The sequence below is a fragment of the Pithys albifrons genome, chromosome 4 (assembly GCF_047495875.1).
Source record: "Pithys albifrons albifrons isolate INPA30051 chromosome 4, PitAlb_v1, whole genome shotgun sequence".
NCBI classification, from domain to species: Eukaryota; Metazoa; Chordata; class Aves; order Passeriformes; family Thamnophilidae; genus Pithys; species Pithys albifrons.
Window position 1 is genome coordinate 90,698,985 of NC_092461.1, and position 26,836 is coordinate 90,725,820.

Genomic DNA, 26,836 nt, shown 5'->3' on the forward strand with positions numbered 1-26,836 from the left:
GCTGAAGGCAGTTGGAATTCTATTTCCAATTCATTTGCATGCAATATTAATGAAATTATGGTAATTCATTGGCACTTACGATGCTTGACTCTTTAAAATGACTGTATAGTCATTAGCTGATCAAACACACTTCACATTTGTGACACGGATAGGTGCTGTATCCCACTTCCTGTGCAGCACTGATGATTTTAGCTACCACTCCCTTCAGGGCTGGTAGTGCAGGTTCTTCAAGCAAAAGCAAACAACAACATGTGCGCTTCTCGTTTTTTTTCTGCTCATCTAATATGTCCAAAAGAGATTTCTTCAGCCACAGCTCAGCCTTTTTTTGAGTGAAGCCCAGCACAGCTGCTGGTGATGCTGAGTGTCAGTCTGCAAGCTGATCAATAGGCGACAAACACACTTTAATCAATCTGGAAGATGCATCCATCCCAAGTGTGCAGGAATCCTGTCTGCACATCCATCCTCTCTGCCTCCCATTCCCTACCTGTTCATTTGTAATTTTGGATCAAAGGAGTCTAAAGAAATAGTCTCTGTTGTCCCTCTGCTGTTTGGACAGTTGACCTCTCTGTGCAGGCTGCAGAGCAGCCATGAAGTTAGAAAATAATAGTAATGCTACCTTTGTTTGCTTGAACCTCCTTGGGAAGTAAGTATTGCAAGAAATGGGCTGCAGGCAGTCAGAAAAGAACTTAACTTGGGAAAGTACCATGTGTCTGCAAACACTAATGAAAACAAGGAGGTTAACAGAGTTTCTTTGTAAAAACGGTAATACAGACAAAATAAATGTCTCCCTCCTTCGTCCTCAGCCATGTTTTTGAATGATGAGGCTAAAATGACTCTCAGATCAAGTTGCATATGAATATGAAGTATTTGAAATGATTATTTCCCATATAATACTCTTTGCAAAGAAATGCGTCACGACTTACTATTCACGGGGGAGACACGAGTCACAGTAATCCACAGTAAACATATTAACAATACACATGCAAATCCCTTTTCTTCTGATTTTTAGCATTATCTGTTCATCCTGGTGTAACAACAGGATATCTCTCATTATAAAAACGGAGGGGGAAAAAAGGAAAAGGCTTGGAAGAAGCCTAGTTGATGTGGGGCTGGCAAGCTTCAGTGAGACTTGTGCTTTTAAATTTCTTTGGCAATTTAGAAAATTCAGCTTCTATGGCTACAAGGCCTGATTCTCAGCTGCTATAGTTTTGCACAGCTTCATGGAGTTCAGAGGTAGTATGCTAAAGTACACCCACTGAGGAATTGACTCACAGATTTCAAAGGCAAGAGTTTGGCTATATTTGATCTCCAGTATGGTACAAGCAATGGGTTCAAAACTGGTTTCTTTAGAGAAGGGTATAATTTAAATAACCCTCTGCCATAGAACCTTTTTCTCTTTCCCCCAGGTTTTGATAAAAGATCCAGTGCTTGAGGATACAAGGTTACGATTAAGCACATTACCAACAAAAGTTTAAGAATGCAACTCTGTGAAAGGATACTCCAAGGAGGAGCGTATCTACTGCTACTGGGGGAATTCAACTATTCTCCAAAAAGCCTCCTTTGATGTTTGCGAGGAGGGAAGGAGATTCTACCTGCTCATATTTTCTGTAGGGTAGTATTTTCTGAAAATGTACTCACTTTTAGGATGTCATCTAGATGCATCACTTCTCGGTCGAGGTCCTGAAACTCTTTATACTGCTCTTTATGTGGCTCAAGAGCTAAGAGAAGCCCTTGCAAGGCTTCTTCAATGCTTCCATCAAGGTAAGACTTATATCCTTCCGATTCCCCACTAATCGATCCCTCACATGGCAGCCTCTCTGGGGTCAGGGGTGTCTCTGTTGATGTAAGCCTTTTAACCAGCTGCTTCGTGATGTTGCCCTCATAGGTATCCAGCTCCACAGGCTTGAGCTCTGAAACTTCATCTGTGTCCTGCAGGAGAGAAACTGGGACGCTTGTTTCTATAAAGACATGATCGCTTCCAGCATCAGAGGTTTTTTGGCAAACTTCAGGAGCTGCCTTTGGGGTGGTCTTGTTCTCAGCCACTGCTCCCTCTCCATGGGACAGCAGGTCCTTCATCTCAGCAACAGAGTCTCTGCGGGAGTCACTGCTGCTACAGTCCAGGCTTGAGCTCTTGGAGGACTCGAGAGCTTGGTGCTGGGTGGGGGTTGCAGTGATGTCAGGACTGGAGCTGACATGTGCAGAAGAGGACTCTGCTGAGTTGGCAGGGGGCATGGAGTCTTCGTAAGGCAGGTCACCAAAAGTGAAGGAAAGAGGCCGCTTCTCGGTGGTCACTGTGCCATTTTCGAAGACATCATCTGGCAAATTTGACTGAAAAGGTAACAGAGAGAAAATGTTTTTCATGAGACATTGGAAAGAAGAAAAAAAAGAAAGTATGTGCCCTTGAAAGAAAAAAGCAAGGAAAAGGATGAAATAGGCATTCCAAGACTTGAGAGATAGGAAAAATGTTTCAGATCCAACTTCTGCTTTCATTTGGTATGGCTCCTCATTTCCACAGGAAAACTGCTGGAAAACTAGGGCTCAGCAGCTCTCTGTTAAGCAGAGAGCTCTAAAAAGTGAGCCCCAGAAGAGAAACATGAATTCTGATCACCCTACTAGACTCTCTCAGACAGTGCTTCCAGTGCTTTGTTCTGGTTCATATAACACAGCTCTTTTTAATGGGGTTATACTTAAGCTACCATGTCTGCATTTTCCTACCTGTTACACATTTCTGTTCTACTTATTTTCTGACTTCTAAAGTGGCAATCCCCAAACTGTAATAGTTTACTCCAAGAGTTTCTCTAACAGCAAAATTGTGTGGTGGTGTACTGAGCAGGACATTGATCATTTAAGAAGCAAAACCATCCTACAGAGATTCCAGAACAATCACAGCATATATATATATATATATATATATATATATATATATATATATATATATGTTCATCTCTGACTGACCTATGGGGAAAAATCATCCGCCTATCTGACCTACAGACCTTGCTTTGTTATGTGACCAACTGATGAAAATGCACAGCAGAGATGGAAAGCAACTACTATTTTGCTGACAGTTTGCTGGAAAGAACTGTAGGCATTCATACGCTGTTAAGCTGCATAAGGTTAAAGGGTCCAAAACTTGCATCTTTTTTTTTCCCAGTACTATTAGCAGCTTTTTTTCCTAAACATAATGATACTTAAAAGGTTTATTTCTTCTTTCCCTTGACATGGGTATGCTTTTAGCATCTGAAGTCATGTTACTAGCCAAATGTATAGCACCAATCAGCATGGCAGGTGATTTTTAACACTGTTGGCTTGTATTCCTGCCCTGCTCTCTGCCCACAGATAGCTGACTTCTAATCATTATCTCTGTAGAAGCCAAGAGGAATTTAGATTTAATGCAAGCCACATGAGCTAACAGTTATGTCCTCCCCTCTAATCAGTCAGCAAAATGAGCGAGTTGCAACAGAGAACAACACATGAAGCATGCGTGGGAATGCAGATGCCACACAGAGATTGAAAAAATCCTTCACCAATCAAAAACCAGCACTCACATATAGCTCTAGCCCTACTTTTGGGCTTAGCCTGAGCGATGGCAGGTCACTAAAAGAGCGACTGCGACGAAGCTTGTCAAAGAAAGTGTCTTGCAGAGCATCTAAGATTGTCAACTTTGGCCTGTCTTGCAGGGGATGGAGCCATTTCTTCAGCAGTTAAAGCAAAGAGGGTGTGAGGAAGGGCAAGTTAAATGAATGCTTTGTAGCAGAGTACTAAATTACAGGCATGGGATGCAGCATTTGTAAAACTAATCTCTGTACAAATGGTGTGATAAAGCATTCAGATTTCAATTCATGCAAAATGTAGGAGCACCCTGTGAATATCTTTGGTATAGGGGCAAATTTTATCACAAGATAATTAAAAATACTTGTGCTATAATTATTGTTTAATTACTGTTACAAAACGAAATCACATTTTATAAAGATTGTTCAAGCATTATAGCAGTAAGGCAAGAAGAATAGGTATGTAATAATTGGCCACACAATTTCAAAGATGCCAGGATCATAGTCACCTTCTTTTTAGCAGCTAGGAATGCACTTGCTTTATAAGCATTTGTAAGGGTAACCTGCTGGAACCAGGGAAGAAAAACTTAGACATGTAAAGGAATGAAGTTTTTCCAGTGTTTGAACTGCTCTAGGGCTTCTCATTACATAAACATGAAGCTGAACAGAGCTTACAAAGAATGAGTGGTCCTTGAAGGTTGGTGTTTCAGGAGTGCCTTGGCTGTACATGGACATTCTTCTCTGGAGAGCAGATGCCTTGCTCACATTTCCTGTGGACGGGGTCAAGTCTTCAACATCAAAGGGGCTACATAGACACAAGCAGAGGGAAATAAAAAGGTTATTAGACTGAGTAAGAAGGACTTTCAGGTCCATGGAAAGGCTTTTTAAAAAGGTGATGTATTAGCACATGAAAACCCAGAGGTAGCAAGTTTTTAACAGGAGTGTTTAAAAGAAAATGCTGTTAATTAGACAGCAGCCTCAGAAGTGCAGTTCTCAGTTCTGATAAAAGTGTATACTCAGAAATCATTTGAGTGTAGTCTGATGCTATTCTTCTCACACGAAAAGTATTCTTGGATTTGAGTTGCCAAGTGTTACACATATTAATGAGAAAGGCACTCTTCTATTAATAGAGCTGTTGCATTATAAAGGAAACCAAGAGCTGTTATTGCTGACTTCATGTTTATTGCATTACAAGAAACAGCATACATGATTGTAAAAATTAAATGCATCAATGCTTCTTCAGAAATGACATTCACCTTTTTCATTAAAATGTGGTGAGAATGGGGTTTGGATCTTGATGCCATCAGCTCACCTATGCTGACCAGTGCAGATAGAGATCTCTAGGAGGTTTCCCACCACCCTTGTGGTGTATAAAGCCCTTAAATGCCAGCTTTTAAAGATGGGCCAACTTCTGAACTTCACTATGCTAGCATAAATCCAGCACTGATTTTTAGACTAATATTAATGAATATATGCACACTCGGTTATGTCCCCTTTTTAATCTTAGCAAAGAAGTAAAAGCTTTAGGCAATTCTGACATCTCTCATCACTATTGGCTTCCCATGCCTCATAACATCAGTACTTACCAAATCTAATTTAACAGCTGAAACTAGGCATAACCCCCTCTGCCACAGGTAACACAGACAATCTGTAGCTGATCATGAACTGTTTCTCATATACCAAATTTGGGCTGCAATTCCTACCCAATCTTCCTCAGCATGGAGCAAAATAGAGAGAACAACCCACACAGATAGATATTTTCATTAAAGTTTGACATCTGAATAATTGACCAACAGGTTCTACTTACTACCAGGTGATTTCAAGGTTCAGCTTTACTGTGCCAAGGTCATTAATGTCTACAGCAACCACCTGAGGTCGAGCTGCAAACAAGTCTTTAGTCTCACAGGTTACACTTCCCACAAGGATATGAGTAGCAAGTCCTTTAACTTCTGTGACCTGTAAGAGACAAGAATAGGACATCTAGGATCACACATGGCACTGCAATCATTAATCACAAGGCAATAGTTTTGATTTTCTGGTCTGGACCTCCTGCTAAAAGGCTTCCAAAATACAGTTATGTCTCTTGTGTTATCTAACGGAAAATCTGAGGTTTGGTTGTGGGTTTGGGTTTTTTTTTTAATATAGTTGAATATGATCATGAGTCTACATTTTCCCTTATGTTTCTTTATGGGTGTCAGAAAAGAACGATACTGGTTCAGACCAAGGGGCTATTCAATCTCTTATTTGGTCTTCTGCAATAACCATAAGCAGAGCCCAAGAGAAGAATGAGAACAGGGAGAGCATATAGCCTCTCAGAAACAGACAGTTTTCCTGACTGGGAATCTCCTGATGTAATTTGTCTACTTAGTAATTCCCAAGGAAACTGTCTTTCAGATATTCATCTCTTGTAACTGTCAAGCCAGGTAATTGTTTGCACCAATGATGGCCTTTGGTAAAGACTTCCATAGACCTACTGGTGAGGAACCATATCCATACATGTTATTATAGTAAGAGTACAGGACTATTCGGGGCGGTCACGTGGTGTAATGGTGAGCACTCTGGACTCTGATCACAAGGTCCTGAGTTTGAGTCTCAGTGGGGACCGTCCCCTGGCAGTTCAATGCCTCCCTGCCATCCAATCCCATCAGATCTCGGATGCTCAGCAGGGTCAGCCCCGGTTAGTACCTGGTGCTGTAGACAGTCCTGAGGACTTCACTGTCACTGTCCAAGCTCGCTCGGCCGTGGCAGATGGACCTTGGGACTTAAAACAGTGGGGCCAGTTCTGCGCACACTGAGCCTCACCAAAAAAAATCCACTGCGCAGGCTCGAAGGGCACACCCACCTGGGGAGAGCCCTTCCCAAATCTTCGTTTGTGAAGTTTGGCCATACATACAGGACTATTCATAACTCTGAAAATTCAGAGCAACAACTATGTATGCAGCTCCTACACAAACCAACCTTTGCTTGAAAGTCAGTTTTTGAGCCTTTTATGTAAATGTGTTTGGAGAGAGTCCAAAAAGGGGAGTGAATATACACATTTTAACCTTTAACCTTAATAATACCAGGACTCTTGTGTACTATCAGAGGGAGTTCTCTCCTAACTTTCCATCTTAATCCTGTGTTGTTAAACTGGGGAGAGTGACTCACCTTGTGTTAATACTTGCTTTTCTACAAAAACCCACTGTCTCACACATTTGGGATTATTTTGTTTGCAGTTTTATAATCACCTGCATTTCTTTTCATAAAGTCTTCGCAGTGTCTATGTAGACCCGTAAGACTTTCGAGACGCTCCTCTGTTTAAGCTGTTTAACCATGGACACCTGCAATAGTTTTTAGCAGCAATTTCTAGGCAAGGGTCAGAGAACGGGTATCTGTAGGTTGGAGGCATGTTGGAAGAAAAGCATATGGACTTTCAGCCATGAGAAAAGTGTGTCGAGAGGCCGGGGGCAATGAAGGCATGGAGCAGTGGCAGAAAGACTCCAGTTAAGGGAGGAAAACCTCTCCCACAGCACTGACAAACTGGTTAGTCTTGTAACTAAACTGAACAAAACTACAGCACTTTGGTTTAGTAGGTGTGTCAGAAATACTAATGATGGCTCATTTCTAAAGAGTTAAATGATCTGCTTCTTTGGTTTTGCTGACGATGAATGAAAAGGCAGGTTCTTGACTTCTGCTTTGCTTGCAGGCAAGATGGAGAAAAATCACTGCATACATACCTTAATGGAGATCAATCCAACAATGAGAGGGAGGAAAACCATTTCTTCTCCATCCCAGCTTTGCTTGCCATTCACTTCTATTTTCCCTTTCAGTTTCCATCGCTGGCGACCGTAACGCATGAAAATCTAAAAAGGAAAAATCCTCTTATTTTCTTGGGAAATCTGCTTTCATGGCGTACAAATATCAGAAACAGAACTGGGGAAAGTGTCTGAAAAAGGTTGGAAGAGTTAGTGGCATAGGTGCTGCCCTTCTGCTTCCCATCAAGTCAGAAGGAAAAGTCTGTCCTGGAGGATCTCTGTCTCTCAGCTCTCCTAATTGCTCCCTTTGGTAGTGTTCCACTCACTCAAGCTTTACCCTTCATGTAACTAGATGACGCACAACAAAGCTGCAAGACATTTAATTCTATTTACAGGAAAAGTGGCAGGCGGAGGGAGATGTGGGAGAGCGCGATAAAAGCCCCCACTGTCTTTCCTAATACCTACAACTGGCTAGATCTGCTGTCTCCCTAGGTGAGGTGAACTTTTGTTGATTCCCCATCAGAGGCTGCCCCAGCCGCAAGGTTTTGGCTGGCTGGTGAAGGAAATGAATGACACCCACAGTACAGTAACTAAGAGCAGCAAGCCACTTTGGGCTGAAGTGCTGTCTGGGAGAGACCTGCTCTGACTAACCAGCCTCACAGAAGAAGCACATACTGTTGCAGGCATAAGAGCAGCAGGAGACATTCGTCACAGGGAATGAGAGTGGCAACAAATAAATTTATGATCAAGACAGCTGGGAAGTAATGATTGGGGGGAACCATTATCAAGCCACTGCAAATTTCTTCAGAGTTAGCTCTGTTCCGGATAGAGCAGGAGGATTTTATTTTTAACCCATCTCTAATTAACCTGCTTCTGATGTTCTCTGCTGAAACATTGCAGTGACCAGAGATCCTGACACAGCTTTACAGCAGGTAACATCTGAGTCTCAAGAAATGGTTATTCAGCATCTTTCTTCAATGCTGCTTTATGATGTAGAGCCTAAGCATCCAGTAAATCATTTGCTCTACATACATGAGATGGGGCATATCCTTTTTTTCAGGCGAATTAGAAATGTTTGTCACAAATAACACTTTTACATGCTCAAAAAAAAAAGCTCGTAGTTCTTTGAATAGCCATCACCCAGTGCTCTGAATGTATTTTCCAAGTCTTTAGACAGATGCCCTGAAAAAGGCAGACATACAGAGAACTGCAAGGTTTTTCAGAGCACATACAGCTGTTACTTGGTGTGCTGATGTGAAAAGGTTTTATTCATCACAGTGTAAAAATCAGCACAAATCTGCCTTCCTTTTGATTTTTTTGCTGTTAAGCAACGATAAACCAAAGCAGACATACCTCGTATTGATCTCCTGGGCAGAGCCGAGCAAAGCCAGCCAGACCTGAGAAGGAAAGACAGAGAGACTGTGGGAGGGCCTGGGCTGTCAAGCCACCCAGGAGTGGGGTGCAGTGGGGTGCCCAGGATCACCACTACCATACTGGGACAGAAGAGACCAACTGTGCCCTGCAGCCCCCAAGCTGCTGTTTATATCCCCCCCTTACTGCTGCCTTCGCACCCTCCAAACCAAGACAAAGCCTGTCTTAATTTTCTATTTTCTTTTTTATTTTGTATAAAATTCACTGGGGTGTGGGTTTCCTGCATGTGAAAGATTTGTACCTTCCAGCTTTTTTCCCACCCTACAAGAGCTCAAAGTTTCCTTTTATATAATACTTATAGAAAAAGAACAATTTCCTGACATCATCAGCCTTCAGAAGCTCAGCTCAAAGCTCTTACTATCATGAGATGTAGGTGAGCTGCTGATCACTATGTAGTGCTTGCTGCTTAACACTAATCTGACCGAGATATACACTTTAACACAGATTCATTTTTAGTTTGTCTTCATAGAGACACAGCAAGTGAGAGAGGCTCCTCCTGCTTGGCATTTCCGTAACATTATCATTCCCATAATAGCTTTCAATAGTTAGTGCATCACAAAGCATGACCGACATCAGCAGTGTGAGCTTTATCCTGTTTTTCCACACAGGGAAGTAGCATAGCAAAGCACTTGTGAGGTATGTTTGCTTTTGGGTTTTTGGGTTTTTCTTAAGGTAGGACACGATGATTCTATTCCTATATAGGCACCACGCATATGAAATGGAAATTACCTGAGGAACCACGCTGAAATCCTACGGAAGTTACCATCCCTCTTCCAGCTGCTGACCTGCTCTTCTACAGGATTCAACTAGCTGTTTTTCCCATAAAGGGAACTCTCTTTTCTCATAGATCTCTAGTAGGTAGTTATTGCACTTGTTTTTGTATAAAACTCTACCCAACCTTTCCTGGCTGAACCTAAATCTATACCTTTAGTGTTGCAGTGCTCAAAGAAACCATCTTGAGGACACATACAAAGCCCGTGGTAGAGAAAGGAATGAAAGCAAAACTACTGGGAATTTTGGGCTGCATTTATCCTAAAATGCCGTAAGTGAACATATGAGTGCGTTAAAATCAAGACAAGTAAGAAGACCCCTACTGTTATCTTTTTTCTAGGGATGAATTAGTCCTGCTAGCTGGACTGTAAGAGCAACTAGATCCCTGCATGCAGTCATGGACTGTTCCTGTGATCTGCTTAACTGCCTCTTCAATTTCTTTGACCAGAAAAGAATTTTCTTTGCTCATCTTACTGTTTAGCAGAACAGGGAGGCCCTCGTACAGAGCTCATATTACCAATTCCTCTCTAATTTATTTACTGTTTATAAATAATTTAAGATTACTAGCACTTCACTACTGCTTCTCTCTCCCTAGGCATGCTTTTATAAGTGAATTTGATCTCTGCTGGGACACATCACCAAAAGTATCTGAGAAAAATAAGAGGTCCTTTCTTAGTCCAGTGGATGGGGTGGGAGGGTGAGAAAATACAGCTTACAACTCCATATGGATGTTGTCCAGAGTTGAGGTCTATGAATAGTGACTAGCCCAAAAAGGCTGGCCAAATCTTTTCTGACTGATCAAGAGGGGGCTAAATGCTGACTTGACAACAGGGGATAAGTACTTTCAAAGGCTCTATCGTAAAATTTCAAATATCACACCTTTATAAAAGCACTGGGTTTGTAATGCAGACAGGAGAGGAGATTGCTCCCAGCAAGTCAGCATAAGTAATCAGGGGACAGGGTCATTATGTGGCACAGGCACCTGAAGTTCATGCAGCATGTGCAGCTCTGCTGGTGTGCAGGATGCCAGACTCGCAAACTGTGGTTGCTGGTGCTGGGCTCCCTGTCACAGAGCCCCCAGTGCGTCAGACCAGCGTATTGCTCTCCCTGTGTGAAATGCCTGGGCATTCCCTCCTGCTGTCCTGGCACTTCAAACAGGTATAGGGGCACTTCCCTGTTCATTGAAACAGGACACCTGATTCCATACAGGAATTTCCACACTGGGTTTCCCTGTTTAATTTCAATAGCTGATTAATCCTGAACAGTATACTAAGCCTATTGGCCAAGTTTATTATCTTGATTTTGCAAAATGATTAGGCTTTTTTTTATCTTAATTATCAGTCATAAAAACACAGTGTAGCTCCTCTGCTTCCTGACAGCACTGTGTAGGTTGGCTTGCTTTCAGTGTAAGTGACAGAGGGCACAAAACAAAAATAACTTTCACTGGAATGGCTAGGAACAGATAAGCTTTGGGGAGAGGAATGCTTTGATTTTAAATTAGATCCTAAAGTTAGCTGAATATGCTGCAGTATAACTTAAGGGGGAAACTTGCTGTGTGATCTGCAGGCTTTTGTGCCAGAGCTGTTGTAAGCCTTAGCTATAGCAATGGCTGGATTGTCCTATTGGATTCCTATTTCTAGGGAAAACTATCTAGATAGAAATCTTAGATGTCCTAATTAGCGAATACTTAATGATATGGCATTTCTCTTTGCTGTTTTCTAATTTGGGCTTCTTTATGTTACGTAAACTGTGTTCAGAAGTAGCTGCTGTTTGTGCTCTGCTCCCCCACATGAGTGCAGTACCTGCCTTCTCGAGAACCCTCGAGTTTTGCTGGAGGATTTGGGCATACAAAAGAGAAGGGCCAAGACCTCTTCAGCCCAGCCATTTGTGACACTGTGGTGCTTTCTGCAACATGTCCCGCGCTTTTAGGAACTGTGCATTGCATTTACAGCAAGTAAAGAAATCCTCTGAGGGATCTGACCTGAGGCAATTCCCTTACACACTCTGAGAAATTGTGTTTCCTTTGCCATGTCCATGCTGTGGTTCTGTTGTGTATTTCTGTACAGAAATATCTGGCTCTGTCTCTCTGTGTCCATCTTGTAACTTTACATCTATGTATCTTTGACTGCCTTTCCAGCACAGAAGGGTGGGGACTTTAAAACCTGAGGGATGGAGCTAGGAGAAACTTCAACAGCAGCTGCATTTGTCTTCTCTAATATTAGAGCACAGAGTAGCTACTTTAACTTAATCTAAGATTAATCTTAATCTTATGCAGTGCAACCACGGGACACAACTGTGACAAGCCAGGGAGAATCAAAACCCTGTACAAGATTTGTGAGCTCTCAAAGCTCTACAGCAGTACTGTGCATGTTTTAAATGGCAAGATTTCAACTGAAGAATTAAGTGTTCATGAATATTTAGATGATAGTTTTGTTTTATAGAACTATTTTCATGTCAGTTACTGAAGATCCAAAAAAGATATTTCTCAGCAATCTCTTCTCTAAGACATTGAGTCTTAAAGGGCTAACAGCATTAGCAATACCCAGTGATCCACTGAGGCTTCAGGTAAAGCTGATTCCATTGTATTCAAACCCATAAAGCCCCCTGTAATAAAGACAAGGAATAAAATGGAAAGGTGAATACCACCACTGAATTCTCTAGGTAAATTACCCTCGGCTCTTTGCTTTTTTAACATTTGGTCAAAAACAACGGTAGTCACAATTAGCAAAAGTAAAGGACTTAGAAACAGCTGATGTCAAATTAAGAACGTATTTTGAACTTCAGCTTCATGGATTTTCACATAATTTCCCAGTTATCATCTTCAAGGATTACTGAAATAGAGGCAAAAAGTACATCAGCCTTCGAAACTGAATTGCTTTGGCTGTTGGGAGGAGTGTTTGTGGGAGGTAATTAGCCTAGAAAACAAGCAGCAGCATATCAGAAAGTCTCTTCGTAAGCTTTGATGTTCCTGTTTCTGTGATCCTTTCCAGGGGACAGGGGTGTAACTTGGGGGGTTGAAGTCTCAGCAATGGATATGTGTGGGGAAACCACACCTGTCAAATACACATCACACAGCATGTCTTGATACCCTTAGTAAGGTATGCAGCAACTGCTATTGTTCAGGAGCAAAAATAGGGAAAGCGAAAAGGCAATTACCTTTCATCTTGATGCAAAACTCGCCCAATAGGTTTTCCAGTTCTGCTTCTATGGTACACATGTTCTGTGTTGGACAGAAGAACAGTAAGGTCAGACAAACCCTCTTTGGGCCTTTTTTTTAACCCTTTTCTTTTCTTCATTTTTAAGCTCTAATTGGAAGGACAGATTCTGTTATGCAAATGAAACATATTTTGCAATAAACTCAGTCTCAGAGCCATCTTTATTATTTAGCTACGTCTGACCCTAAAAATGGCAGCTGAGCTATGCGTGCTTGCACCAACAGTGAACACAACCCCGTGCTCTTCTGCTGCTGCACACTAATCCTTCCCCTGGCAGAGGGAAGCTGTGGTACTTGGAGCATAACCTGGTCACTGTCCTGGTCCTCTGCAGCCAGCACATGTGCCAGCAGCAGCTCCATGTCAAAGTGGCTCCCAGCATGATTTAATCTCTCAAGAAACATGGACTACATTAAGAAAAACAGCTATGGGTGACGGGTATCGACCCTTTCTGGTTCTTCCTTCAGATTTTGGAAGGTTGTCACAGAGTGTGTGCTGGGATGTTTGCAACACTATTAGACTGTTCTGTTGTTCATCTCCTGCCTGTTTCATAAAATAGACCTTGATTAGAGCAAATAAAACAGACAGGATGCAGCACATATCTGTATACACATGGGTTCCAGTCCATCCCTAAATCTGCGGGCAGGAAGGAGGTAGTCAGTATAAGTGGGTTTGGGGCAGATTTACGTTTTTTTCTTGTGCTGCAGTTCCTGGGTATAACTCAGCTCTGATAGAGCATAAATTGTTATTCTGAGCAACTTTTTGGGCCCATGTAACCTGTCTTTGTAAGTCATCAGGTATTCATCTGAAGACAAATGAATAGCAATTCTTTTAATTCTTCTATCTGGATGAAACCCTCCCCGAAATCAGTAACAAAGTTCCCATGGCTTTCAAATAGTGGGAAAGTGAAAAGAATAAACCGATGAGGGTGTACCTCTGTGTACTCCTTGTAGCTCCTGTTGATTTCTGTTAAACTCTCTCGAGCTGCTTTGCTGGCAGGAGACATTGCAAAGGCTTGCTTCATTTTGCTGGCACCATCGCAGAGACGTTTTTGGATACAATAGGCTTCATAAAGCTCATCCACCTAGTAGGAACAGGGAAAATGTATTAAAAAAACCATAAACCCCAGTAAAATAAAACCAACGCAATGAAGTAATTTGCATTAAAAGGAAACAGCCAAACCATTAGATCCAATGGAGGGTCTGAAGAAATGAAGCTGTAATACTGTTTCAGCCTATGCGAAAGAAACACAAGACAAAAATAACTTCCACCACAAAAATCTCAAGACAGTGACAGTAGATGCTGCCAGCAATTCACCTGCTTGCCCTGCATGCCTTTAAGCATTGCTACTCCCTTTTTCCCTGTCTAGTAGAGCACAGTTGTACTCTCCTTAGAATTGTAATGATAAGGCATGCATGGAGGAAGCTTATCAAATATATCAGTGTGGAAGAGTTCTTTCAATGTCAACTTCAATGTCCACACTGCCAAATGGGACTGCAAGTGGTAAATGACACATTTAGCAGGGTCAGCAGTGTCTCAAGTCCTCCTAATGTCAGGATCGAGGCTGTTACAATATTTGACTAAGACTGTATTGGAAACTGGGAGTGATTTTTCATCATCCATCCTTCAGAAACTGGGAGCCATAATCAGAATCAGCACATTAAATGGCTTACAAACAGCTGATGTCAAATTAAGAAAGTATGTTGAACTTCAACACCCCAGGCATTTACATAATTCCCTAGTCATCTTCTTACATGCCTTTGACATGACTTACGCACCCAATATTTCATAAGCACTCTGGAAAGTTTTGCAAAATGTAGTAACACACTTTAACATTTCACCTGTATCTGTCTTCAGAGGGCAAGGGATTTACACGTCTCATGCTTTGGTTTCCCTTCTCCCTCTGATCCCTGCATGGAATGTATACATTTACTCCATCTGAGTTTTTTAGGAGTCTACAGTGGTAGAGCTGGTCTATATATATATGTGTGTGTATACATACTTACAAGCTATATATAGTAATACATATTTTTATAAACTTAGTTTGTCAGATACAGAAGATGTGGGTTTTCTAACCTAACTTTATCAGAGTGAGGAAAAGGATAGGAACAGAGGAAGCTGTCTCTATTTTTGCTTCTAACGTCCCTGCTAAAACAGGATGATTTTTTTTATTTTACCTAGAATAACTTTTTTCCTTTGTTATCTCTGACATCAAGAGATCACCCTATGCTCCATGATGCTTCTTCTCAGCAGTGGATTTTCACAGCAGAATTTCTCTCTAAGAAAGCATCCAGTGCCTTGGCTTCATAAGTCTACGACTTTGTGTTGCTGCATTAGAGATAGCCTAATGTGACAATCCAGACATGTTTCAAATCCCATTTTCCAAGCCTGCTTAAGCTCTAACAGAAAGTGCTGTTGTAATTTGTTTGGAACAGGACTTGTCTTCCTGATGACTTCAAAGCCTCAGGCTGATTTTTACAAGGCTATCCTGGATACCTGTAGCTGAAGCCTCTGACTTGAGGGCACCCTAACCAAAACAGGGAATGCTTTGCAAAGTGATAAAGTTCAGCAAAAGGTAATGGAGGCACATGTAGCATTTTGCCATTTTCAAGTTATAAAAAAAGATTTCTGCAGTCATACCCACTCCTATTTCTCTTGCAAGTCAGCAAGCTAAAACCAGCTACTATTAATAGCTGTCACTGGGTATTTACTTCTGCCATTGGGGTGGAGAGTTAGTCTGGGATCGATACCTAGGTCCTGCCCATGTGAGCATGGCCAGGGCATGCTCATCTGCTCCCCAAATATGTGAGATCTGCTGTTGTGCATTCCATTTTCCTCTCTTTGCCTCCTCTATAGAGCTGCAGCAGGTAGGGGACAGAAGGCATCTCTGTCGCCCTGATTATGTACTGCTGAAAAAGACCTTCTCTATCATTAGAAAGATGTTTGCCCACCTGCCCAAGGCTGCAAGCTTTAGTGTTGCACAGCTTGGTTTCTTTTGTCTCTGTTGCTGTGGGTTACAGAAAGCGAACTAATGTACTCGGCAAGCTTGAGTAATATTGACCAGAGTTACCTCTTGGGTTCGACGCTTTTCAGTCTTGGTATAAGCCAAGAGCCCATTAGCTCTGAGCAGGCTGGAGTGGGAAGGATTTGAATGGAAATGTTCTTCAAAGACTAATTTTTGCCATTCATGTTGCCAGCAAGAGAGTAGGTGGCTTGAGGAACAAAATTTTAGTCTATCACCTTATGATTTATATTTTTATTTTCGGCTCCAAGAGTAAGAGAAGAGTGAAATTAAAAGGTTTGAATAGGTTGTCATAATTGGAGCCCTTCAAGCTGTGCAAATGCTTTTCAAATGACTCTCAAAAGATATTTAATCTGTCAAAAATAATTCATTCCTTTGTCAGGCTTAAAAAAGTAACTGATTGCTAGCAGATATGTTTATAAGTAAAAGAATATATGCCATGGATTTTGTCCAGGTCTAAAACATATTAGTGTAAATCATAAGCACCTCTACTGAATATTCTCACTGATGTATTCAACTGGATGTGGGCCCCAAACCATGCAGCAAAAGCAAGAGCAGTGAAATCCAAGAATAAATCCAAACTAGCTGCTGTGTATGCTAGAGATAGCTGCTGAATTAAATTACTTTCAGATGAAGCTTTCTACCTACAGTTTAACAGAAAGCATGCAGTGAGATAGATTTTCCTCAGCAAGTCTCTGAGCTATGTTCTCTCTGTACCTAAAAGCATGCAGGAGAGTCTCAGGAACGGCTGAACCTTGGGGCCTACAAATCCTGTGGAAACCAATTCTTTGGCTCCAACCACAATCCTATCATGGAAAAAATACCCAGTCTGGGAGAGGCTTCATCAAGGCGGCCTCCCCAGCACAGAGGGGTAGCAGGAGGCCAAGGGTTTGTTTTCCTAATAACATAGAAACAGATGCAGGAGAAAGATGATAGGAGAGCTCATTACCTTGCTAATGTGGAACTCCAGCCTTCTCATGTATCTTTCGACTGCTTTGATTTGCTGAAAGAAAGGGAAAGGCTGAGGGTGATGCACATTTAAATAAATCAGTAAGACACTGACAGGCTAGTTCTGTCAGTCCCTATGGATCTGAGATACTCCTCCTTAAAACACACTGGACCTTTCTGCTGTTAAGCTGCTGCTGACAATGGAGATCCCTAACTTCTGTACCTAATATATATTTTTAAACAGAAAAAAAAATTTTATTTGGTGGGATTTCTCTATGTTTTTCTAACTATTTAAAAAAAATCAGAGCTTTTTTTAGCCTAAAAAATAGTATCTTCAATACTTTGAAATCCTGTATTCAAATTTATCAGATTCTCCATTTCAAAATCCATTCTCATCCTTAGCAAAGTAAACCCAAGTTTAGCATTTTGACTGAAAAAAGGAAAAGTCAGACTTGTTCAGGAAATATTTTTGAAAGCTTTCCTTTCCTTTCACACAAATTTTCCTGCAGGGAAAAATACTTCTAGTTTATCCTTCCTCAGAAATGGCAGAAGCAGGAATGAACTGGAGCTTGACCCAGCACCCAGGCACCCTGGTGTGCCCTTGCCAGCACTCACCTGCCTGGAGCTGGCTGGGCAAAGTTGCACAAGATAATGGATTTAACAGCTGTCAGCTGACAGAAATAGGAGGTCTCCCTTCCCCACTTCCTTCCTTCCCTGGCTAGGGTCTGACTCTTTCCCTGTGCCCATCCCAGAGCCAGTCTGACCCAGAAGACCTCAGGAAAAGGGTTAATGGGATATGTTTGATGACAGGTTAGTGAGCACAGTTGCCTGGCAAAAGTGCTGGGCAATATCAGAGAGCCCTGGGAAAAGAAGGGAAGTGGGACTTCTTCCTCTGAGAGTGGAAATGATCAGGTAACTTCTCCCTCAACAGTGTTGGGATGGCTTGTATATCTGTGAGAGAGGCTTCTCATGCCAGTTATGTACACCATATGGATACTAATGCTTCCTTGTAAAATAAGTATCAAAGGGAATAACATACCTTATCTAAATCATATAGGACTCCCTGCAAAAGAAATTATGAACTGTGATTAATTCTACAACACAACAGCACCATGAGAAAGTAATGTTTGTCAGTCAAGAGAAAACATAAACAAGACCATGGCTAGAAGGGAAGAAGAGCATCAGTGCAAATTCCCTGTATTCCACTCCCATCCCCCGGCTGCTCCAGCACCTCAAGAAGGTCACTGTGCATCTACACAATGACAAAACATGACACGTACCAGGCGAGAGTTTCTTTTCATGTCTTTTAACTGAGTAGTCAACTTATCCAGCTCTGTCTGGTGAACTTCCAGATACTCACTGCAAACACAAGCCAGAGAAGGATGCATGAGCACTGCAGCACATACCAAGCTGGCTGGTGACCATCCTAAAAGAAAATCTTCCCAACAAATGGCTTTCCTTACTTAATGTGTTTACAATCAAAAACTCATTTACACAGATCTGTCTTAAAAGCAGCTCTTTGCTGCCTTTTTGAGAATAAATAGGAGCCACTTATTTAACTGAGTATAAGAGCTTGGTGTTCTCTTTACACTGAACAACCAGTTTCAAAAAAGCTAATCTGCTGTTTAGTTTATGGGCTGGTGCCTTCTAGTCACTGTCGCTGTATCTGGCTAATAAAAGCCCTGTTATCATCTGGTATGTTATCTGAAAGGTGATACAAGTCCTTGATAGGACTCTAGGAAATTCAGGGGGCAAAAAAAAAATCTAATGTTGAAATCACAGACTTTGGGACCTTTACTTGAAATGTGAATGGAAATGGAATTCTGCCCCTTGTATTCCTGTTTCCCATACAAATATTTCAGATCCTAAGTGTTACAATCCAGGCTTCAAGAGGTGTTTCTCTCCTGTGAGGAAGGATCTATTTTCTTGTCATATGCTTCTCTAGGCTCTAAAACATCACAGAAAGCTTCAATCAACAAGCAGGAAAAAGGCTCTTACTCCAAACCTCTCTTCAGGGCTCGGTAGACCTCTTCCATTCTTTTAGGCTGGGGCTCTTTAGGTGTGGTGCTATTCTTATGGCCCAAATTATGCATTTTCTTCACCTTTGCTTGGGGCTTCTTGAGCACAGAGGAATTTTCAATAAAGGAGTTACACCTGCAAAATGAACATCAAAGAGGACAAAATCCCTATAAATCACGGAAATCACAAGGAAGTGTAGCTTGGAGAAATTCTAATATTATCTCTGCCAGCAGAAAGGAATCTGCTTCTGTGCCCGCCAGTTAAAGGACTGCATTTGTTTACAGGTTAATTGTCTAAGTAGCCTGGGACATGTGCTGTCAGCTTTTAATGAGCCCACTGCATTCCCAAAACACAAATACTCATCTGGAAATGCCAGGCTGAGTCTGAGGCTCATCAGACATTTCTCTGTCTTACACCATGCCTGTCCTAACTCACATTGCTTAGCTTATAGCCATGAGAAGGCTGAGCTACATTCAGCTGCTAAAAAGAAAAGGGAGCACAAATAATCTCAGCGTTAAAGCCTGGGGACTCCCAAGGAACACTAGGACTGGGTTAAGAGCACTTCTGGAGGTTAGTATCAGACCATTGGTCTGGAGTATGGACCATAGGTAGCTCTGTATGGCAAAGGCGGACAGTTGTGCTGCATATAGATGCCTTTTTGGTGACTTTACTAAGGGGTAGGTCAGCACCTAACAACCATCACTGACTTGCACTGACAATGGGAGATGACCCTTTGCCCACCATTCCTCCTCAATCGCTAACTGGTGGTCTGGCACTGGGAGACTACAAAAGTTAAAACTGATTGTAAAGTAGCCTCTGAGGGCACCAGGGACTGAAGGACTTGGTAGGTGCCTGACTCAAAGTCACAAGTTCTGCCTAGCTACCAGGTGGTGCATGTAAAGGCTCCACAGTCAAGCTCAGTGAAACAGCATTGTTTTGAATTCATAGCAGCACAGCAATGAGAAAACTGTCTTTGAGGTAGCAGTGGTCTTAAATCGGGGGCGGTGGGAAGTGTTTCATGTTCCTGCACATTTCACATGTTGAAAAGATCCCTGCAATTCTCTCACAACTCTGAGGCAAGCAAGGAAGCCTCGCATTAATGGGGAAGAGGCAAACAGACAGGTGGTAGTTCAGGCAGAGGGTTAACAGCTTAGTCATGCAAACAATATATAGAGACATTTTAGCCTAGGATCCTTTATTTGACAAGGCAGAGAGAAGGAAGTCCTCTGTCACCTTCTTTCCACCTTCAGCTCCTAAACCCCAGGGCTCCTTTAGGGCCTGATTTCAAAATTTCCCTTAGAGAACAAGGGCACTTGCCTGGACCGTCTTTCCTGAAGCCCGCTGAAGCCAGCGAAGGACTGGCTTCTAATAATCCCATTAGGACCTCCTGGGGAGAATGACTGTGATCCTATTGACATGATTTCAGGGAGCCTGGAAGATATTCCTGAAAAACAACAGAAAGCAAGTCAGTGACAATGGAGGATAGGAGGCAGATGGTGAGCCTGGGACAGCCTTGTGTCCATCAGTGATGTAAAGGGATAACTGAATCCCACAATGGGCCACAAGCCAGGGCATGAACCTGTTTGCATTGTCAAATCATCCCAGCTCAAAACCAAAATGCTTCTATTTTAACTTACAGCCCAGGGTCTACTGAAAATGTGCCAGAAACACAAAGGGGGTCTGGATGTGGCATTAAAAACAACATGCTTCAATGTGATAATCTCAATGCCATCCCTGATTTCTGCCATGCCTGGCATGCTTCACCCCCAGCCCCATTGTCTCCATTTGCAACATCAGGGTGTCCTGGACACTATTCTGGGAGCATGCAGTGCTCTTAGGGGGCATTCACCATCACTGCCAAGTGTGTTTGTGTATAATAATAAAAAAAATGAGGGTTCATTCAGCACGAATCAAGTCCTACAGCTACCCTTTGATCCTTGCTCATTTTCCTTGTGGATGTTCCCACCTGGCTGCGAGAAGGAAGATGCAATGGGTATATTCACGGCCATGATACATCATGATGAGAGAGGGATGCTCTCCGCCATGAAGAGAGATGAGTAAACAAGCTTCAGGCACTGTATGCTCTGCATTTTATGTGTCCAGGGTGGGGCTCAGCAGGGAGGAAGCCCTTACCCTATGTGTGTGCCCATTTCCAATGCCAGCTTGGCATCTGCACTAAAGTAAGGCAATTTCAATCCACCCACAAATAAATAGCGAAGTGCTCCATCAGCTCCCAGGAGGGCATAGGGGCATGCCTCTCTCTTTCTTTCCTCTTTAATCCACTGTTTTCCTTGTCTCTGCCTCAGCAGAGAATTAGGCTGATTTTTCTGCTGACTGTGTTTTTGCGTTGCTCTGGCAAAAGGAATGGCCCCACCGATCTGTGTGAGGAGTACTATGGCCAGCAGAGGCCAGGCAGCAGGGCGGGGAACAGGAGGGGAAATGGGATGGTGGAGAAGAGGACATTGGTCATTGGGTTGTGCCAGACACTGACTCCTCCATCCTGCACTACCCATCCTCTCCCTGCCTTCATCCTTCCTGGGTGTCAGCAAGGCTGCTGATGCCACTGTGCTGTGAAATGGACGGAGAAACTAGGCCAGCTTAAAAATAACCTGACAGAAAATGAAAAGGAGGTTTTTTAATAGTTTTTTCTCTATTTTAAAAGCTGGACCCAGCCTGCCCCATGGCCCCAGTTCATTTCACTCCAATAGATGGCCCAAGGGATGAGCTTGGAGCCAAAGCAGGACAGTGTGGCAGGTGCTAGATGGAGCTGATGTTCTGCGAAACTGTGACCTATGTGGCTGAGGAGGTGACAGCAAGTCTAAACCACCCTCTCATCCCCACAGACAAGTACCCAAAAAAGCAGCCACTTGTGAAGGCCACAAATTTGCAACGTAAGCCTTTCCACCTGATCATATTTATTAAAGATAAGCAGCAGAGCTACCTGGTGCCTGCATGGCAAACACTCACTGCAGAAAGCAAATACATGTGGAAACACTGTGCACTGCCCAGTTATATTTAATATGTAGCATTAAGCTGGGCAAATATTCCTTGAGGTGGCAGTAGGTGCTATGGCGAGCTACTGCTTCTCTGTGGAGGGGACTGTATTGCCTGAGGAGCTGCTTTGTCAGGAATATTTCTGCAAGAGCTCTGCCAGAAACACTTCTTCCAGTCTCAGCATGGTCAGTGCTACTGCTAATGAGATGTTCTCTATTGCACAACCAAACCAGCACACATCTTTCTGTTTTGGAAGCGAGGGCTGCCCCCCTGACTGGTCAGCCTCAGAGGTATCACTTGGGATGCAGCCAAGGGCAGTTTTGCCCTCCACTCTGGTCAGCAGATAACTATTCACGTCCCTGGCCTAACCAGGATACAGCCCATCCAGCTCAGGGCTCAGTTTAACCACAGCAAGGATAAAACTCTGGGACAGAGAAGTCCCTATCAGCAGATGAGTACCATGAGCACCTCTGCTGGGCAGCAACCCACGGGTAGGAGAGACAGAGAGAGGATGGGAGCCAGAGATGCTCAGGAGCAGCTGCTCCTCAGAAGAAATGGCAGCGTGGATGCACTCTGGCTAACTCACACAGGGATAAACATGTGGCAGCCACAGCTGGAGATACTTGAGTCTTTGGTGAACAGCCCTACACTCAGCCCTAGCTCTGTAAGGCTCTCAGCACACCTCTGCAAGGCAAAGCTCTGGTCAGGCTTGCTGATACCTGGCACAGCACTTGCCAGAAGGCATTCTGCAGTTTCCAGGGTCACACCTTATGTTCCTGTAGACAGCATACAGTGTTTCCCCATGACAGTTCATGCCTAACAGCTCAAAATCCACCAAGAACCAGCTCCTGAGAGACACAGCAGAAACCACCTGATCACAGTACTCTGTGGGTCTGTGTGGCAAGTTCCCTTTGGTTTTGCAAATAACTTTAAGACAGTTAGGCTACAATCTGTATGTTCTCATGGACATACAAGAATTTGCATTAAAAGTCGGGTCCAGAGAGACAAGGAGTAGAAAATCCCTTGCAAGTGTTCAGCACATGCATCACTTGACAGAATGGTTAACACACATACCCTGACAGCATCTGGAAACCTATGAGGGTAGAAGCTAAACAACACTGACAGTCAGAGAATTAACTGCATAAACATCAGCCATTCCTTAAAAAATAAGACAAATAAAATAACTTGAATTTAGGTACTAATCATGACCATATTGGCTATAAAACCAGAATTGCTTTAGATTCAAAACTGTTGTCAAAATTCTAACATCTTCTGCACCAAGAGTCTCTTCTGTTTTAATGTGAACAGAAGGTGAATGCACAAACAAAATCTTAGTGTCCATGTGTGACTGTGTGCATACACAACTGAACTGTTTTGGTTTTCTTTTCCTTTGGGAAAACTTAAAAATTAAGTAATTTTGGAAAATGAATGCACTTATTTATTTTCTTTATTTTGCTCAAGCATTCAGATGGCTTTGCAAGGCTTAGTAGCTAAGACTTTCCTCAAGATACCAGAAAGAGTTGCAAGAAATGCAATTGAAATGCAAATTAAAGACCTGCCTGGAGCTACTTTTGCTTTGCTTTTGCATGAAACTCTCAGAACTAAGAGCCCAGAAAGGCTTGTGGCCTCTCCCTATGTATTATATATAGTCTTGGTGAATAATGTATGTTTAATTTCTGTACAGAACAAAACTGAGATACAAGGAGGTAACAGTCAGAACTGACGAAATCACCCAGTTCTGTTCAGTTATTTTCCATTGGTTAGAAATTGACTCTATTGTACAAAAACAATCTGTTCTTTAAACTTACATTGCTGACATCTCAGATATTTCCAATCAACCTCACAAAATTGCACTGACTGTCATGCAGCAGCAGGCCCTTAGCTCAGATTCACATAGACAATGGCTGCACGTGGACACAGCATTGTTGGATCATTTATGATACCTACATCTAGCAAATATACTCTGAGTGATGAGTATCTGTCACATTGTTGTGATATACTTTGTTGGGGGGATTAATTTTCCTGCCTCTTTACACCATTCACAGGACTCTGTGCTATCAACTAAATAAACCTGCCTTTGAATTTAATAGTACAGTTGTATCATGATTATATGCATGGATATAGTTTCTAGTATAACTACAGCAAGGCTCAGCCCACAAGGACTTACCCAGATCTCTTAGTGACCTGACTGGTATCCCCACAGCTGAACAGTACTAGGGGATTTTAGTGCTATGCCAATGTAGTGATCAAGTTGCTAAGACTACATTTAGAAGTTCTATGATATAATGCTACTGTTGTCTAGATACAGTATAAATTTTGCTCTCAATATGAAGCATGTTGCACATCTAAAATGGTATTAAATGCTTTTGAGATTCAACATCCACCTCAGCAGGGGATGCATGGAGTATGCTTACACTTTTAAATCTATATGGTTAATGTACTACAGATGCTGCATTTTAAAAAGACATCAGTCTCCTTACTGCTAATATAAGCATGTCCTGTGTAGAAGTATAATTAATGTAATTAGCACTGCCCCTGCTAAGTGCATGGCAGTTGAATGATGAGGCCATCAGTGAGTCAAGGGATAAGATGAAATCCTATCAGTTCTCTTCTGTCCTATTCACTGACAGCTTGCAGCAGGGAACAGCAGATAATTGATGATGTCTCTCTCTCTCTCAGCTCTCCTTTCACTCTGGAAATGGGGAAACAGCTGAGGCTAGCTAATTAAAGGGGAAGGGACCATCAAGCCCATCACTTCCACAGAGCTGCCCTCTCTTCATCACTCTCAGCACAGACCTCTACCTCCCACAATGCTGAAATATTTGATAAACAGTGTGGCCTTTGATCCACGCTAAGAGAAGGGAAATTCAGTCAGAAACATATTTGCTAAATCTAGACTGCCTTTTGTCCAGTCCCTTTTTGTTTGCTTCTTCCCCGTGACCAATCTTGAGAAGGTATTTTTTGCTCTCCAGATGATGAGAGGAAGCTGGGTTTGCCAGGTAGGTGCTAGCAACCATGTGAAGCTGCAATACACCAATGGTGATGGAGCTCTCGATTCCTCCTGCTCCCTCCCTCCCCCACTAACTACCAATTAGGGGTTTGCTGTAGGGTGTTATGGGGTTGTCTGCAGCTGAGGGTTCATGGAATAGCAGTTTCAAAGACACTTGAGGATTATATATAATCCCTGACTAAATAAGAATGCGGAAAAGGTGTCAATGACTGAAAGGATCCTTGATAATATTTTTTTCCTGTTTTCATGGTTCAAGGTCCATTTTGGATCCAGGGATCACTCCAGTGAAATGGTATGTTGATTCTTCTGCTCATCTGTGGTCAGCAGGCTGTCTGTTAAAAACTGGTGATAATTATTTAGGTAAAGGTAAAATTAAGGGGTCCAATAACTAATGTGAGTAGATGGCTGCAGAAGTCAACTGATTGTGTTTTGCACGCCAGGAACATTTCTTTGCTACAAATCTGGGGTATGTCTGACAAATGAGCTGATATCTTCTTGACTAACAAAAGAAAAGAATATGTTCCCCTCACCTGTGTCAAAGCCTATGTTCTACTTATCAGGCTGGCTGATTGGCCTACAAAGGTAAATACTTCTAAATAGAGTAAGATGATATTTAGGAGCATGCATTTCCTAAAGAATAACCTAAATAAGGGAAGAAACTGATTATACTCTAGAACTCACATCCTCCTCCCAGACAGGCACAGTTCAATGCCGAGCTCATGCAGTGTAACTTCAGCTGGTGTTGCTTGTTTTTGTAGCCTCGTAGTTGAAGTCTAGTAATTTTTAATATTTATTTTCCAACTTCTTCCTTCTGATTCAGTTCAATCACTTTGGCAACATGAAGCCAGCATGGCCAGTAGCCCAAGTAACCACCTGGAATTTATGGTTTCCATGCTCCCTAAGATCCTGGAAGGTACAGAGGTATGCATCTTGGATGAGAATGTAGACTTTTTGTGGGGTTTTTAATATGAAAATTTGACAATAATATGTGGGTAAGAGCACTCAGGAGTGTCGTAAATACTTTCACAAGAAATTTAATTCTTGCATAAGAGTTTTTACACTTTCAGGACAAAAGCTTTTAGGCATTAGTGACCAAGCGCATAATTTCTGTACATGTCAGGAACATTTCTGTGGGATAGGATCTCCTGGAAGAACCTGTAGAAGAGTGTCTTCTGCAGGTCATTCACTTACACAAATTACGACTTTCATGGCATGTTTTATGCTCCCAGTGTTTGGGCTGCTTCTTCCTTGTGCAGGGCAGCATTTGCCAGAGTTGCACAGACATGTGAACTTCATCTGAAGAATTATTCTTGGTTGCCAGAACAAAATCATGTGCGTTTTTTCCATTGAAGTCCAAGGCTAAGAGATATTTCTAAATAGTAGCATATGGCTATACTGACAAAACACTTCTCAAGCCTACATCAGCCGGTGAAAGGGCAGCAGATCTGTGAGCTTCAGATAATTTTAGTGTGTAGAAAGAGCCACATGGGCTTAATGGCATGGCTGTGGAGAGCAGTACTGCACAGAGAATGAGGTATGCTGATCCCTTTTCTTGAAATGGGAGATGTGGGAGCACTTGGGACACAGTTGAGTGAGTTCAAAGCCATTGGCAGCCATGTATTCCTGTCCTAGTACAAGGAGGCAAACTTTTGCCCCATCTCTTGTAGCAACAAGAATCTTAGTTTAGCCCACTGCAGCTCAACCTGTGTTTGCTGAGGCAGGTCTCTTCTCCCACCATGCACATCCAAGCCTCTGCACTGACTATCCAGTGTGACCTCTCTGAAAGCTTGCGTGCACTTTTCACTGACTATTTTATCTCCATCAGTGACATCTGCAATGATTTTTCTATTAGCCATATTTTAATACCTTCAATTTGGGTGGATTCGGTTTTTACAACGAGCAAAGAAATGTTTATGCAACCCATGTGTCTTTTAAAGCTCTTCTTAAGCCCATAACTGGGAGCTTTAGTTTGTCATGCAGAAATCTCTGCCATTACCTGTTTCTAATACATGAAAATTTTAGCTAGAAAATGTTAGTATTTCAAATTTTAGCTTTTGTTTCAAATAATACTTTTCCAAAAACTTGATACTAATAGGAAGACTTTATGGTCTTATTTCTGTAAGAATATTTTAAATGTTGCATGGAAC

General features: G+C 42.3%; 1 protein-coding gene across 1 annotated transcript in view; it reads right to left on the reverse strand.

Annotated features, from left to right (window-relative positions):
- Window positions 1-26,836, reverse strand: part of RIPOR2 (RHO family interacting cell polarization regulator 2) — a 69,398-nt gene that overhangs the window by 15,971 nt on the left and 26,591 nt on the right. The window contains 12 exon segments of the mRNA XM_071554949.1: window positions 1,639-2,328; window positions 4,224-4,353; window positions 5,356-5,504; window positions 7,265-7,390; window positions 8,636-8,679; window positions 12,641-12,704; window positions 13,631-13,780; window positions 16,668-16,721; window positions 17,706-17,729; window positions 17,947-18,025; window positions 18,665-18,820; window positions 20,003-20,129. Of these exon segments, the coding sequence (XP_071411050.1) occupies window positions 1,639-2,328; window positions 4,224-4,353; window positions 5,356-5,504; window positions 7,265-7,390; window positions 8,636-8,679; window positions 12,641-12,704; window positions 13,631-13,780; window positions 16,668-16,721; window positions 17,706-17,729; window positions 17,947-18,025; window positions 18,665-18,820; window positions 20,003-20,129 (1,793 nt within the window).